A 17,566-nucleotide genomic window follows, 5' to 3' on the forward strand; every position below is an offset into this window, starting at 1 on the left:
CCCAGTAGGTGATGCGTGTGGAGGTGTGGGACTTCTGGCCCTCCAGCTGTTGCTGTGGTGTAACTCGCGGCAGACGCAGCTGCCATGACAAGGTAAATTAATCTGCAAGGTAGAATTTGGCAATATCTAAAGACCCAGAGGGGCCAAACTTTCTCCCCACATACTTTTTGGGACAAAACAAATGAGTCATGTTTTTTTTTAAATCATATCCAGCCTAAGTCTTGTATATTTCTTGTAGTATTCTTTGCACTTGAAAGTGACACTTCTTAAAATATTTCCACAGAACTCTGAGGTTTGAGCTGCAATCATTTATAATCAAGTCTCAAAATGTAGCTGAATTAACAAATAGGAATGCAAACTTGTATGATGGTTTTATGTTTGACATACTTTGAGAAACTTTATATTTCCATTCCTCCTAAATGTCTAAAGTAGAGAAAGGAATCTTGGTGAAATCTCCTTTTTTATCTCATCTTCCAAACCACAAATTTTGGTCCATGGTTCTTAGACCATCTAACTTTTCTTCTTCTGTACTTCTGCAGCTCGTGGAAAGAATAGGAGGCAAAGCATATTTTAAGCCTGTTTGTTCATTCATCCAATCACTGAGAAGATCGAAGCACTGAGAGGAGAGAGGACCACTGGATCCCAAGTAGCCCATCCCCAGAAAGATTAGGGATGGCATCTACTGTACAAGAACTGCCTTGCAATCCCAGGCATGTAGTACAGCTATTTCTCAGAAGCCCCCCTCTTTGGCCAGTCAGAGAGAAAAAGAGAGACAATGCCAAGCCTAGGCCAGCTCCCATTCTTCATACAGCAATTAGAATATTGCCACCTGGGCAAGAATCTGTATCAGATGGTGAGTGGCTTACATGCTGCCCTGAAACATGGAGGCTGCTGTTCTAGATGGAAGCAATCCCACCGTGGAATCCACATCCGTTCTGCTTCTGAGATATCTTGTCATAACCAATGTTCTGAATTCCATTGTTTGTTTTCCTCACCATGAGATGATTTCTATGACAACTTGCAGATATGATGAGTACAATGTAACAGTGGAAAGTACTGATTTTTATGCAAAGCCCTCTCCCTCTCCCTTTAAACTGAAAAAGAAACCTGAAGGTTTAACATGGGGCAACAACAATAACAACACTTAAAAAGTCTGTTTTCTTTGAGTTTCCTTTGCTCTATTTTTCAAGAAACATTCTCAATTCTGAAAGGTACCATTCAGGAGAAAGTACTGAATGAAGAAGAGAGGCGTTTTGATAGATTTTCTTAGGCCTCTCATTCAAAGTATGATACTAAATTTAAGTTTTTTCACACAAGATTTCAACTTGCAGAGCATTATTTAAATCATCCATGCTCTCTAGATATGTTGGATTACAATTTCAATAATTTCCAGAAGCTAGGTATATATGAAAATTGTATTTTAGTACAGGTAGGAAGCCCCAGTTTGGGAGAAGCTGATATAAACCATACTTTGTTAAATATATACCTACTTTTTGAGAATCTCTTTTTAAATACATTTGTCAAAAACAAACAGATGTACAAAAGTTGAAGTCCAAGTAATGAAAAAAATTAGAAAGCACTTGAATCTTTAACCAGGTTGACTGTAAAACTGAAAAAACTTGAATCTTTTTTTTTTTTCTGTCCCTTTATACTTGTGTATTCCTATACCAAATCCTGCCTTTATGGTTAGTATATGAAGATACAACTGTTCTTCATTGCTTGCCCGTGTCGCTACAGAAAGATACTTTAAAATCACAAAACATCCTTGGTGACCCTGGTCACAAGGAGCACAGGCACAAACAGAAAAATTCTACAGTCCTCTGCACATTTATGCTTTACTAAGTACTATTATGCTAGTAAGCATACTCTCTAGTAAGTATCTGTTGCACTGCAACCAGATGAATCCACTTAAATCTATGGAAAGTAAAGGCTGCTGATCTATTTTTATTCCTGTGGTCACTAGAGGGATAGTAGAACTGGAATGGAAAAGCTTGAGACCAATTTCTCCTAAAGCTACCACTCAAGAGACATTATGAAACTGTTCCACTTTTTTAATGACATTTCTATGGTAAAACAAAAGTTGTAAGAAGTGGTGGAAATATGTGGAAGGGATATGAAACAAAGACATTAATTTCTGGACAGACGCATAAACTTAAGTGAAGATGCAAAATGAATGTGCAATAAAAACTTAACTAGAAACGTTTTTATGTGGGAATAAGTGTGCTTCAAGACAGAGAGCTCCTCGTATTACCAAAATCTTTTTAATTTTTTTCTGGTAGAAAAAGATGAAAGAAATAGTGAATAAACACCAAGTGGTTCCAAGTGGAATACAATATTTTCTAGATATATTCCTCCTCTTAAAATTTCATGAATGAGCCAGGGCAATTACAAAATAAAAACCTTGTTTAGAAGCACCCAAAATAGCAGATTGTGTAATCAGTTCAGATACTATATCTGTGTAACTCTTCTTAAGATTACACTACTTATTCTGCATAGCCTGTAGAAAAGGGGTGGATAACCTGGTTCCCATTAATACTACTGTGCTCAAGGACTTTTCCCCTGGCCCCCACCAAATTCCTTATCTTTGCCTTTTATAGTATTTTAATTAAAACAGAGTTCAGTTGGAAATGGGCATACTGGAAAGTGAATATTAGCCTTAGGGCCCCATAAGCATTCTTAGAAAATAACAGCAATCAGTGCCTGCAGCACAGTGCTTTATCTGAACTTGTGCCCATCAGCTCAGAAGAATCCAGAGTGGAAGCAAGCGTTGGGGGAGGGGCCGGAGAGTGATGTCAAAATAAATTTGCTTATTGATAAATCTGTGGTTTGTGACTGCCGCACTGACAAGATAGGTATTTTGTTGCTTCATACTCTCAAAAATTGCAATATGCCCACCATATGATTGCCCATCTCTGCTCTAGGAAACTATGTTCTTCAATGCTTCAGCTTTGACAGCTGTTCAATGAGAAGGCTTAATTGAGTGGCCATTTCCATTTTTGCAGTAACCATTCAAAATATGTTCTGTTTTGGGGTTTTTGGGGGGGCCAAAAATTAAGGAGAAATCCACTTAGGCGGCAGATTCCAGAAGAAGCACCAAAGACAAAGACAAAATATATCTAGATTTTGCATGAATTTCTTAACAGAGGAAATGGTTCTGCACAGAAATAGATTGACCTCATCAACAACAAATTAGCAATTTTAAATTATCTAAAAGCTTGCAGCAAAGAACTGTCTAGCTACTTAAACTATTGTGTGAATGTAGCCTTTCTTCTCTTACCGCTTTTTAGTCTGCTTGCTCCCTCACTCAGCCATAATACCCTGGTGTTAAAAGAAACTATAACTGACCTACTTCCCTTTCTTTGCAATTTGTATAGATCTAATCCACTCAGAATCCATAATGCCAGCGGATCCCTTGGAACCACAGTCTTGAACCTTCAAAGTTCCCTTGTCTACTTCCTTCCTGCCGATAATACACAATCTTAAATATTGTGTTGTGTTTTACCACTTTCTCCCCCATCTTTCCCCCCTTGGTTATTATTTCCAAAATGGCCATTTTTTAATCAGGACTCTGCTTCCCAACCCACTTCTTACTTTATCCCATCTCTTCACTGTCTCTCCATTTATCTATGCAACATTCCTTATTATATACAGCTCCTCAACACTATGAAATTTCTTTTGCAGAGAACATCTTGATAGTTTATATCCTTGTCATTTTCCACAAACTCATTCATCGTTCCTTCCTTTGGATTCCTCTTAATCCGCTGCTTATTTTTAACCATCATGTCTCTGGCTCTTTCTTCCTTGCAAAGCTATTCCCTATCACTAAGGCCCCAGGGAGCCTTAATTCCTGAAAGAAACTTCTTCCCGTTCCATCACAGAAGAAGCTGAAAATATTGTAACAATTTATTTCTTGATCAAGTTGATTCTGTTTCATCGCTCTAGTTCAGCCAGGCAGTACCATACCATGTCATTTTAATGCCTTCTAATATTAGGCTTTAATGGCCCAATCCTTCTCAGTTTGGCTATTCCAGAATAAATGATTTCAGTTATTCTGGTTATTGTTCAGTTATATGGTTTTGGTACTTTCAGGAAACACCTTGCATACACATGCAGTAATTAGTTAACTTTAAAATTAAAAGAAAAATATTTGAAATATCAGACCAGCAGACAGGGTCCTCCACCAAGGAAGTACAGAGTGGCAAGGTGGTTGAGCTCTGGCATGTCAACTGTGTCAGTAGAGGCCAAAAGAAAACTGCCAGGGTGAAGGACTTGCTTGGGATTCTAAGGGATCCACCCAGCCTCCCTGCACACTGACCATTCCCTCAACATGTTGTCTCAGTGTTTTTCTGCAGCTGAGACCCCAAGGATGGCTATACTCTGCAAGGTAATTTTTGCTAATATAGATGCTGTGTCTAGACAATGCAGGGTGCACTGATGGTCATTGGGGAGGCACCCTGAAATTACCTACACCATGCCAGCAGTGTCATGGCCCCAGTTCTGCCCATTTCTTCAGTCTTGCCCCACAGTCCTCTTCAGGCTTCAGGGGAGACCAGATCTCTGGGTTCCACAGTCAGAGTTTTTGGTTTTTTTAATGGGTTGGTCAACTGGTTAACCTTGAGAGTGCAAAACCCTGAAATTGATTAACCCATCCCTGACTTTCACTTAAGCTGAAAGTATAATAGAAAATACCTGTCTCTTGTACTTCTGTAGCCTGTGTGGTTGGCAATTCCTTTCCCAGTGGCTGCTGTTCCAGGAGAGTCCTGGTCCTTTTCTCCCTCTCTTCACATCCTAGTCCTAGGATAGTGTACAGCTGTCACACCAATTCACATGGCTAAGACCCTTCCTCACACTCCAGCTCTTACCCACTGGCTGAATCTCAACTGTGGAGTCCTTGGGGTTCTCTGAGCTTGGTTGTTACAGCCAAGCTCAGAGAACCCCAAAGACTCCACAGTTCAACCCTGAGCTACACATATTTGCTTCTATTGAATCCCAACTACCAGATCTGGAAAGCCACTAGACGGCAGCCAAGAGATACAAAAACCATGGTTCTTTGCTGCCACATAGTGGTTATTAAGGTGCTCGGACCCACACTTTCAAGAAATAAAAATAGCAAAGTTCAATCAGCAGAAGGAGGAGGCAGGCAGGCAGGGGAAGAGGAGGGCAGGCGGGCAGGCAGCACAAGAAGTAACTAGGGCATTGTGCACGTCAACTGGAGAAGGCTTTTCACCTCCTGGATGACACTGGCTGGGGCTGGAATTTCAGCCAAAGAAACCACCAGTCAGGACCCTTAGAATGATGTGCTTTAAAGCTGGACAGGCAGCATAGATCCATTTTGGATGTGTAGTAAAGGGGTTCTGTGGGGGCAGCAAGATTTAGGGTGGCATGATTTCCTGCCAGCTCTGATAGGGAATAAGACCACAGGAAACAGCTGTGTGGCTATGGAGTAAACCTAATTATGTCTTGAATGAAGGAGTAGGTTTGTTGGGATGAGTATCATGAAGTTAAAAAGCTTTCCATTTTATGTGATGAAATTTCAGAAACTGGCAGGGAGAGAAACATATCTTTTTTTTCCTTTCCCATTCTCCAGAAATCTCTCTTGCATGTACTTCTGCAATTAATTGCTGAATGAATCATGAAACACATCTTTACCAGCTTTTTCCTCCACAGGATACAAATGAAGTGGAACTTAATGTTTTTTCTGAGCCAGCCTATTAGATTATACTAACAGTTATTTGACATATCCTGGAATAAGTACTTTGTACGACTGAAGCCATAACCATAATTGTTTACCCAGTGTCATATTCATTTTTTTTAAGAGTTCAGTACAAAATAATGCTTAATAAGTACTGAGAGGAAAGCAGTAATATTAGTACTGGATTTTGCTGACAAATGTTAGGCTACTTGCAGTGCTATTTACAGAGTTAAGAAGTCAGTTACCTTATTTTTTAGTCAAAACTGTTGGCATAAGAAATGGATTCAGTAAAGCATTTAATCACATGGTAATATTTAGCACGTAGACTGACATATGGAAATCAGTAAGCCTAAGTACCATAGCAATTTGGTGTGTTACTATTCCTGGGATGAAACGTGGTGATAATCATTGCTTATTGTTTATAATCATTATTTATTCATAGCATTTTTGCCCTGCTTGTTAGCCAGAAATGCTGCCAGCAGCACAATAAAACAAGACACTCCTTGCTTCAAGCTGGTAATCTAAAAGATACCACACCAAAGAAAAATGGGCGGGGAGGGATAAAGGAGAAAGCAGATGCAGACTCAGTTCTTAAAATTATGAAATTCTTACAAGGACCAGCTGGAATTAAGACAATTATATGAGGTGGAATCCAATGGAGTCTTTATTTCCCATTCCTTCCTGTTTTGATCAAATGGCTCTGACTTTGTTAGATTCTATTGGTATATGTTTCCTCTTCCTTGGCATTCAGATTACTTAAAATGGATTAGTGTGCCAAATGTTTTCTTAGCATACATTCTAAAGTTTGCTTCCTCTATTAATACACATATAACAATCCTTGAAGACAACAGGACTTCCTTCAGTACACAATGGAATTGTACTATAGTTATTTAAACTCAGATATTTACATATTCTTCCACTGTTGTAGCATTCAGTCAGTACTTTCTCAGATCTAACACAGTTGTGAATCTTATTGAATTTTCTACCTCTTCTCACCTGAGGATGTAACAAGAAATTTTAGTCAACTATATCAAAATTATTTGGGCACAGATCTGCTAATAGTCACTATGGTGAAGGGGAGAATTACATGATTAGAAATTAATAACATGTCCAGAGAAATATACCTATAGGAAAAAAATGCAGGGTTTCTAATCTCCTTTCTAAAGATATGTAATTGCAGGGCCATATATCTGGGCTTTGATATAAATAAGGCATTAAATTAGGCTACATGTATACATACTTTGAGAGAGCCAGTTTGACACTGGTCTAGTGGTTAAGGCTCCAGACTAGAAACCAGGAGACTGTGAGTTCTGGTCCTGCCTTAGGCATGAAAACCGGCTGGGCAACTTTGAGCCAGTCGCTGTCTCTCAGCCCACGATGTCAGGCTCAGGCAACAAGTTGGTCAGTCAATTCCTGTCGCAAGCAATAGATCAATATTCGGTTGATCCAAAATAAGCGGACCCTGCACCTGTAGGAAAAATGCTAGGATGAAAAAAAAAGTATATGTACATCAGGGATATATTTTGTTAGCATTTGTCCAGCATGGTTGCAGGATCTGGTTGGTTTTGCACTGCATTCCTACAGTGCATGATCCAGTGAGGGGTTTAGGGTTGAAAGGAAGTGACTGGCCCAAGGTCATCCAGCTGGTTTCTAAGGGAGGACTAGAACCTAAGTCTCCCCACTTCTAGTCCAGCACCTTACCCACTAAACCATGCTGGCTGTCTTATATATACATCAGAGAAAAAAGACAAATTAGGAGTACTGGGCCTGGGCCTGGCATATGGAATAGTACTTCTTATTACCTTGATGGCACTATAGTAATACATTCTTACTCATCTCTTTGAAAGTTAGATCAATATCAAGGTTTTGGCCCTTTCCCACAACACTTAGCCTGACCAGCTACTGACTGTAAAATCTCCCTCCTGGTTGTTCTGGTGGGATACAATTATTCTGAGTCAAGTTGTCATTATAGAAATCCCAGCCAGTTCCTTCAAAAAGGGCCCAGTATCCCATGATGCCTTGAGCCAAAACATCTCAAGGGAAGAATTATAGAATTGGAAGAGCCATTTTAGGCCATTTGCACCCAACACCCCTGTTCTGAACATAGCTTCTGCCTTCTAGGGTATTAGCATCCCATCTGATTTTCTGTCATCCGCAAATATGTTACCTCCATGTCTTTATCTAAGGCATTAATGAAAATATTGAAGAACAGAGGAACCAGGACAGACACTTGTGGAAGCCCATCCCACTTGATATCTCTCTCAAATTTGAAAAGTAACCACTCTTTAAGTACAATTTTCAATCTGGCTTTGTATCGCTTAATTGATTTGCTATCTAGCCATACTTTACCAGCTTGTTAGTCACTCATTGGGTGTTTTGTAAAGGTATTTCCACAGCTTTCCCACAATTCATTAAGGAGGTTACCCAATCAAAAAATGAGGTAAAATTAATCTCACAAGATTCATTCTTGACAAATCCATGCTGACGTCTAAGTAATCACAGCATTGTTTTCAAGATGCTTAGTGATTAACACGTGTATGGCCTGCTCTAGATTCATCCCAGGTATCAGTGATAGACAAGTCTATAATTTCTTTCTCTTTCCCCTCCTTGAAGTTAAGGTAAAGACAACATTTGCTCTCCAGTCAGGTGGGATTTCACCAGTTTTCCAGATTTCTCAAAGATAAAATATTAGAATTTGGCCAGAACATCACCTAGTTCCTTCAGTGAGCTAGGATACAGTTCATCTGGTCCTGGCAGTTTAAACTCATTCAGAATAAAGAGGGATTCTCTGATCACATTTCTACCCATCACTAACCTCTTCTCAATAGCCAGGAGGGCAACAGTAGGAATGGCTTGGGCGCTGTAGTCAATCCACCAGCAAGGTGTGTTCTGTGCTGAAGCAATGAGTTCTGTAACGGAGAGGCTTCTTTGGTCAACTACTCTTTCTCTCCAAACCTTTTTGTTTTGTTCTGCTTTGTTTTTGGAAAACTAAGTAGGCAAAGCAGGGTAACAATGAATTTTGGTGGTTTCATGAAACAGCTGACTGGATGGAGTTAGTTTAACTCTAGATAAATCTGGGTCTGTTTTCCATTAAATGTAACCTCCATGGGGTTAGCTGGCTGTGTTAATTAACTCCTTTTTGGTGTGCTCACAATATGTTAAACCTCCCAGTTAAGTGCTTTGTGGAAACAGGATTGTTGAGACTTGGTCATTTGGAACAAAGCGTCAGTGTTTGCCTAGTTGAGACTATGAAAGCAAACTTAACCTTGACCCACGGAATTCTTTATGCATGTACACCAGCAATTTCACTGTACTTTCCATCATTCTCCTTCACTACTGGGACTTTCACATGAAAAAAACCCAGTGGCCTATACTATTTAAATTCTTTAAGCCTTTTTTAAGGTCATAACCTTGCTCAGCAAAGATACATGTAGAATATACATTATCCCAGTGCAAAAGTCTTCAGCAAGACTTTTTGGATCTCACTTGAGGAATATAAAGCTGTATTTAACATCTTCAACACATATGAATGAATATATCCCTACTGTTCAGATAACATGATGGGAAAAGGTTCACCTTGTCATTCAATTTTAAAAGTATACAGGCCCTGCCATCCAAAAAGCTGGCAGCTCAACTTAAAACAGGAATGTTTGTGATGTATTTCTGCAAAAGTGAAAATAATACATCTTGTTTAAACAGAATAGAGGAAGCATTATTCAGGCATTGCATCATTTTTTTTTCTTTTCATTTTAGGATGTTATTGACAAAAACAGAAATGGAAGGACACAGTCAATAGACTGTTCAAATTACAAGTTCAGTTTTCCTTATAACATAGAGTCCATTTTAAATATAAAACAAAAATATTACTGTATTTGTTGTTTCAGCAGCACTCTTTTAAATGGTCAAGCGATGGAATGGTGAAAAACAGTGAGGGTTAACAAGTGATTTGGCAGTTCTGCAGGATCTGCTGAAACAATTCCTGGGAAGCAAAGCTGGACCTGTAAATTGCACTGTCTAGCAGAGAATGTGCTCATTTTCCTTCCAGGATAAGTTGGGATTAAAGTACTGGGGGCCCTCCTGAAGAGATTTTTCCTATGTGTCTTAGAGAGAGGCATTGCTCAAACGTTCTCTGAAGCCGAAAGTTGTTCCTGTCCCTTGTTCCTCTGGATACTGTTGAGTACCCTTGGCGGTTTCCTGAAGAAATTATCAGAAGGACATGGCAATTTATTAGACTATGCCTAGTTACCAGTATGAGTTTGAGATGACCCCTTTTGTTCCAGCACATTTCAATATACATTTTTTCCTAGTCAGCCAAGTGATATCATCAGCAAATATTTGGTGCTCTGATGTAGGCAGTTTGCTTTATTATTCCTCTATACTTGCTCACTCATATGACTTGGCAGATGGAATTTCTGTTGGAGCACAAGCACACTGCCCTTTCCGTTTAGGTCTTAGAAAAAACCTGCAAGCCAGAAAGACTTGGACAAGAAAAGGCTGACACTTTCTAGCAAAAGTGATAATACATATTGAAAGGTTATATATTTTTTTAATCTCCTAGTCTTAAGGTCCACATTTTCATTTCTGTGTATGATTGGAGTCCTTGCTCTAATTAGACTTTATAAATGTGGCTAGCAAATTGATCCAACTAGCCAGTCACTAAACACAGTGAAACTTTAATTAGGATTGCTTTGTTAATTGATGTTGCACAACTGCCCTGCCTTGTTCATGATGCAGATCCAGACAACATTTTTTCCACTGGTAATTTTCCTATTGACTTCTTCCTTACAAAGAAATAAGTCTTCCAAATAGACAGTTTCTGTTATCCCTAGTCAAAATAACAATTTTCCTTTCCCACATTAATTTCATTTGATAATGGAGTGGGAAACCAGTGACCTTCCAGAAGTTGGGTCAGTAAGGAGAATTTGTTCAGCAATATCTAGAGTGCCACCAATTCCCCGCCCCTTCTATGCACCTGCTTACCTGGGAATTAGCCAGCCAGAGATCATCCCATGCATTTGGAATATTTGTTCTGCAGGCCAAAACCCAACACATGGCTATAAGTGGAGCTATGTTTTATACTGTCCATTCCTGTGTTGCAGAAAACAACATATAAATGATTTAGGCTATATTTCTGTGTTTTCTAATCAGCAAGTACCTCTCATTTAAATTTGAGTAATTTCTAATTATATAGACATAGGTTGTGAGATATGAATTATCATCATTATGGCAATGCTTTTATAGTATTCTCTGGATCTGTAGGACTAACTTCAATCACCTGTGTTGGTCATTGTATGATTATTCCCTCAGATTATGCCTTCCAGATGTATCAGTCTACAACTCCCAGTATTTCCACTCAACACGATGAGAATTGAAATCCAACATGTGGAAGTCACCAATTTGGGGAAGTCTGCACTAGCACAATCTCTGTTTGCAACAGACTTCAGATAAGTCTGTTTCCAAGACAACCTTTGCCTTTTCATACACAAAAATAGAAAACATACATTTCTCACATGCATTTTTAGTCATATTTTAATGCTATGGAGAAAATAATACAGAAAAGAAATTCAGAGCATCATTCTGGGCATGTCTTAGCTGAAGCAAGTCCCAACTAACTAGGTAATTGATTACCAACCAAATGAGCCACCCATAACATACTAATTCAAAACAAAACTGATTTGAAATGTGTGAATCCACTTATATTCAAGAAAGCAAAACTGACTGATCTCAACAAGAAAAATACATGGGAGAACCAGTCTTCTACTTTCCCAGAAAGCTTGCCACAGATGTTTTTGCAGTTGCATCTCAGAGTAGATGCATCTCAGAGCCATCATTCATCTCTCTCCTAGGGGACCAAATTGTCTAAAGGGAACAAAAGACTCATGTCCAACTAGAACTGGAATACTCATGCGTTGCTGGTGTTTCCGCTCAGATTGTTTGACGTGTATGTAGCTGAGCACAGATGTAATTCCAATTCCACCTCTATCCTTTCCTACAAACTGGTAACCTTTGGAGACACCCTGTCCATTTATCTGCTTTTCAAAAGCCTAACTTCCATAACAAACATGCTAAAATTGCAACATTCCTTTTTCAGCATTACCATAAGTCACTTTTGTATGGAGAAGAATTTTTCTCCTTTTTATTTCCAAATTCAGTCAATCACACTTCTTAAATTTAGTCCATGTTTCCTCTCTCTTTCCCTCTTCAAAAGGCTTCTGAGAAATTGACAGGGCTGTCATGCTTGTCCATTTACCTGTACTTGTCCAAGGAAAGTGAAATCCAGTCTGCTGTTTTTAAAAAGTTGCTCTTTCGTGAAAGTGTCCACCATCTGGTAGTACTGAAACCACCTCAAACATGAAACTGAGTTTACAAGGCAACCCTAGTATCTCCAAGCATGTACCTTTGCTTTTTCCACTTTCGATTACTGTCTCTAACTTTCAGTCATGCTATCAGGAAGGATTCGGGGAGAGTGCCTGGTTCCCACTCAGCATGACCAGAAAAGCCCCCAAGTGTAGCAAGACTGCCTTATTACATCTCACAATAATTAAGCAATAGCCAGAGCTCTCTTGTAACACCACTAAGTCCAAAATCTAAAATTCTGCAATTCCATGAGTGTTGACTTCACGTATTCCCAAATCATGAGACTTGGGAAGACTTTAGCAAGGAAAAGATGCATTCCTCATGTTTTCCTTTTAAATCTTTTATATTCTTCCTTTCCTTGGTCAGCATCTTGCCCTCACTTTAAAACAAACATGACTAAATTAAAATGCGACCTTGAGGTGTGTGGGTTGTTATTTTTTTTAACTTGCTCACTTATTTAATTCAACACAAGGGGAGAGTGTGCAAGCAGGCTGAAGTGCATCATGTGTTTTCAGCAGGTTAACTCCTATCAGCTGATATCAGGTTCAAAGCCATGTGGTGTTTTCAAGGTCCTGTTCTAAAACAGTCTGATTGCCCAGGGCAAAGTAACTGACTTCCAATGGGTCATTTCAGCTCCCCAGCCTTGGAGACATTATTTCCACAACTGCTGAGACCTTTTGCTCCCTTTCCAGCACGACGGGGTTTGAGTATGACTTCCCCAGCCCAGCATGCGTGCATGTGTGTGTATGTGTATGAATGACATGCTGGTTTAGGTACTTATGTCTCAGGCAAAGTCTGTGTACCATACTGTGGTCCTTTCGGATGAAATCAGGATATAAAACTAATGGGATTTGACAAACAAGCCACAAATCAAGGCCTGACTATCCCAGTCTGGCTTTATCTGCATCAGCCTTACATCCCGTGTTTCCAGTAATGTATGGAATGTGCCCATAAACCCTTCCTTGTCTCCTGCTTGATGGCATCATGCAACAAACAGTCTCCATATTCTTCATTGCCCATGTCTAAAAATAGTAGTTGTGTAAGATCACGTATTCAACTCAACACCATATATACTCTGGTAAAAATGTTTTGGCATGATTCATCTTGAAAATACTGATAATATATTGAAACTTGATATTATTGTGCAAATAAAAAACAAGCTTGAAGGTGATTATTTTATCAAACTTTTGTCAGGTAAAGCAGTTCTGTTTTTAACAGAAAGTTTTTAAATAAACTGAAAGGGTGACCAGGATAAAGGTAGCATTCATCCTTACCTGAATGTGTGCCTCCACATGTTTTATAAATGGTAGTTTGGGAGATTCTTTGTCTACGACATGGATTGTTCTGTTTATCACTTTCTCACTCAGGCTTACCTTGCAAAAGTATCATTCAGTACTACTGAAAATAAACTTTGCAAAATAAGAAGTTGTTCAGAACAGAAATTTTGTTTTGAAAGGTAGAAAGATACAGTGCCAGTCACCAGTGTGTTCTGATTTTCATTTAGAAAGTTTGGTTCCCTTCTTCTTGGAATGAAGCTCCCTTTATGATAATCTCTTTACGTAACTCCAATGTTGTTCAAAATTTTGTATAGTTATGGAAACCACTTCATCAATAAAGTCATAGTGATCTCTGTGTGCGTGTGTGTGTGTGTGTTTAAGCTAAACTAGTAATTGAATATTTTGGTCAATGAAAACTTAACAAATGTAAAACAAAACTTAGAAAAAAGAGACAAAATTTTCTGCTGTTTGAAGTGCCTGAAGTTTTTTCTTTCTAATGTTCTTTTTTGGAATGGATATTTGCAATTTGGGTGGCTTGATGCATGATCTAGAAAGCCAGCCAGATCTCTCTGAAATATTAAAGCCTGCTTTTAATATTTCAGAGCTAAATACTGCTGCCACAGTGACAGAGTGACAATTACTACAGCCCTTCCAAAGTTGCCACCAAATTGTAGGTTTGAATGGGTAAAATTATAAAATTCAAGAAGAATAATTGTGGCAACAGTATTTAAGTTAGTTCATTGCAATAATTTTTAAATGGAAACAACATTAAATCAGATTTTGCAAGAAAAGAAAAATAACAAATTCAGTGGAATTCCACAGAGCACAAGTGATGATCTATAGAGTAACACTAAGTCAAATAGGTACATTAGGAAATGTGCGTTGGTTGGAGTTGCTTCCAAAAGTATCACAAAGTCCACTTTGATGTTTTGTAAAAATCACTGTGGTGTTCCGTAGCCACATTAAATCTACTGCATAGTCATCTATAAAATACTTTCATGTTTTCCACATCAAAGCAACAAGCATACTGAGACCCCATACAAAGACAAAGACAGTTGGCATATGTACTATAATCCTCAATGTGCTTATTCAGAAATAAACTTGGGTTTCACTGAGTTCAGTGCAACTAATGCTCCAGTAAGAAACTGCAGCTTGAGACTGATCATTTAGTTTAGTCATAGCAGAACAATTTAAATACTGGAGTCAGAGAATCAGACATGGGCACACAGATAAATTTTTCACAAAGTTTTCTATAGCTGTTTTAATCCGATATCTGTCTTCTTGATAAAATTGATCATTTCATTTGGGGAAGGCTGTTGTGATAAAAGGCATTATTACATATAAAAGTTCATGCCTGGCATTTTCAGAAATGGCTGGGAAAAACTCTTGGCTGAAATAATGCTGAGCTGTTGTCAATCCATGCAGGTAATACCGAAACAGCTTAATGACCTGATGCCGTATAAGCCAGTTTCTTATGCTATTCTCTTTAGGACTCATTCAAATCTAATTCAAGGTTTTATTGAAGTGTAGAACGAAATTCAGACACGCTCTTCTTAGCAAACCCATTTAGTTTTAGTTGCAGCTTATGTTTTGTAATGCATCTCTTATCTACCCCTCCATCAAATATACTGTAAATTCTTCTCACTCTGAAATACCTTTTACCCTGAAGACATTCAGACATTCTATCAGATGAATTACTGGTTTCATGTGTCATATTAAGTCAGTGGTTGGTTCATTTTGGGTTTAGCATGTTGTGTGAACCCAGTTGTGTCTTACTAGGTAAACCATGCCTTAGCACAAATTATCAAAATCTGAAGCAGATTATGATTTAAAGCATGCTTCATTGTTCTAGGTGCCAAGTTTAATATACACTTTGAACTTCCATTAGAAAAAATATACTCATCAGCTACACATGTTCTAACAAGGATGCAGCTTTCACAGGTATGAATCATACATAGGAAATGGAGTATGGCAAACAATAGTTTGCAAAACAGGTTTGACTTCAAGCTTGACCTCATGATTTAGCACCGTCAGCTCTCCAATAGAGAACAAAAGGGAATACCATTATTATAAGCAAAAACTCAAGCATGAACAGGATTGAGAGATGTTCAACATAATCTTCCGGTATGCCTCAACGTACCCATACTAAACTTTTTCACTGAATTGTCTTGCTTACATTGTCAGATGAGAGCCACTGTCCCAAATTCATTCAGTCAGAGATTTTAATCACCTGGGTAGAATGCTCTTACCTTGCAGATGCAAATCCTATCCACAGGAGACATGCTTACTGCCTTCAGTGCAATTGATTGTGTGGCTTGTACTATCTCTTATTTTTGAAAGCATCCACTTTGTGTCTTCAGCCAAACTAGCCAAATGGCAAATTCCTTATGGTGGTTGTATCCAAGAGTGAATCTCATTGCTAAACAATATGTCATTGCATTGCATGTTTCTCCTTACTATGTCTTGTGCAACCCAGAAGGTTGCATTAGAGTTGAGAAATAAGGGTTAAAGTTTAGTGCAAAATGGCAAGGAACTTAACTCAAGTGCTAGGGTTTTGATGCACTGGTCTGTAACTGAAAGAAGTCAGAAGTAGAGGATATAAGATCCTTGGAGACATTAAAATATATAAAGGTAGAGATTAAGGGAAGTGACAAGAAGCTTTGTGTTAGATATCAATGAAGAAAATTAGGACACTTGGAGGAGGGAGTCAGAGTAGAGGTAAAAAACAAAACTCAGAATAAAGAACGTATTAAAAAGTATAGAGCTGTGGCATGCAAACACAGACATAAACAGCATTCATCCACAACAGCAACGTGCTTTTCTTCCATCAAGACAGGAGATGGAAGGTCATTGATAGAAAAACTGCTCCCCATCTCCAACTACCTTTTACAATGACCTAGCAACAACATCAGTAGTGTTGCTCCCCCCACAGAAAGTAGTGTGGGTAACTTTCAAGGCAGTGATTAGTTCTTCTCTTCCAAGCCTGGGCTGGAAAAAAGCAGCTTCATGCATTAAGCATGTTCACCACCATCTCCTCCAGCCAACCCTGAATCAGAAGGCCTGCAACCATGCATTGCTGCCAAATGTAGGGTCACCGGACTCTTTTTTGGTTAAGTCTTGAAACCCATGCAGCTTACAGCTTTCAACTCAAGAAGTAACGCACCCTTTGCTGAATTCAGGGGGGCTTCTGGCCCCATAGAATCCCCTATCTTGGGCCACTGATGGAGCATTGAACGGGGGAGAAAAAACAGAAGAAAAATGTAAGACAATAGCCATGAGGAGGAAGAAGTGGAGGTCTCAAATGGATATTTCGACTCTTCCCCCACCCCCACCCCCACCCCAGTCTCCAAAGGCCCTATGTTTATTATCCAGTAATTTCCATTCCAGGAATCAAAGGCTAAAGCCAGAAGCTGCAGCAGGCGATGTTGTTGCTGAAGAAACAGCAAGTGACGGTGCATTCACAAAAACTGACGAGTGACAAACCTACTTTACTAAGGCATGAATTTACATAAGTCCTGCAGAGCCTTTTGTTCTGCGTACCAAAGGATTAAGTTGCTAGCTCTGAGCAAGCTTTATTTCACTGAGTTCAATTGCTTAGTGTTGTTTAAGGTTATTCTTCTACCTGTATGCTACTATCTGTATGGTGGCTGTTTTTCTAATGCAAGCAGTAAAATAAATTGTTATGGTCTGTTCATATGTAGGGTTTGATATTTTTTCTTACTGGATGCCCAGGAGGAGAATTTGCCCCTTAGAGCATCCCTGCTGGTTGGAAACTTGGCAGAAGGTTTGTTTAAATTGTAAAAGAGCTGGAAGGATTCTGCTTGGGAGAACTCTGACCAGCTCCTCAAAGCCAGAACAGTTCCTGTGTTAAAGCTGGAGCTGTGCTTGTGACATAGATATGCCATGGTTGGGGGGGGGGGGCAGGCAGGAGTCTGCTGGTGACAGAAAGGCTTAGCCTTGCAGAGGATAATGAAAAGCAAAGCAGCGTGTTTCCCTCCTAAAGTGGCCAAGGTGATGCACATACCCTTCTTTAGAGCCATGAGAGGACTGCCCTTTCAATTCCTTAAATAGGCTCTGAGTTCTCCAGAGGCAGCTCTAAACCCAGAACCTCTTGGCTATAAGAAGATGGTAGTTCTGGCTTACCTACTCGAAGGATTCAGAGGGGATTGTCTTAGACCAGTGTTATCCAAACTTGGCCACTTTTAGATGAGTGGACTTCAACTCCCAGAATTCCCCAGCC

At 39.2% G+C, this 17,566-nt stretch overlaps 1 protein-coding gene across 1 annotated transcript in view; it reads left to right on the top strand.

Moving 5' to 3' along the window:
* The window catches only part of CDK18 (cyclin dependent kinase 18), an 86,037-nt gene extending 72,356 nt beyond the window's left edge, over positions 1-13,681 (top strand). Inside the window, exon 16 of the mRNA XM_088128451.1 lies at positions 540-13,681. Within this exon, the coding sequence (XP_087984577.1) occupies positions 540-574 (35 nt within the window). The 3' untranslated portion in view covers positions 575-13,681. The remainder of the gene's footprint in view (positions 1-539) is intronic.
* The last annotated feature ends 3,885 nt before the right edge of the window (positions 13,682-17,566 follow it).

This window comes from Python bivittatus, unplaced genomic scaffold (assembly GCF_059951505.1).
Source record: "Python bivittatus isolate LINGU-HERP-01145 unplaced genomic scaffold, Pbiv_v1 ctg000700_np1212, whole genome shotgun sequence".
Classification (NCBI taxonomy): domain Eukaryota; kingdom Metazoa; phylum Chordata; class Lepidosauria; order Squamata; family Pythonidae; genus Python; species Python bivittatus.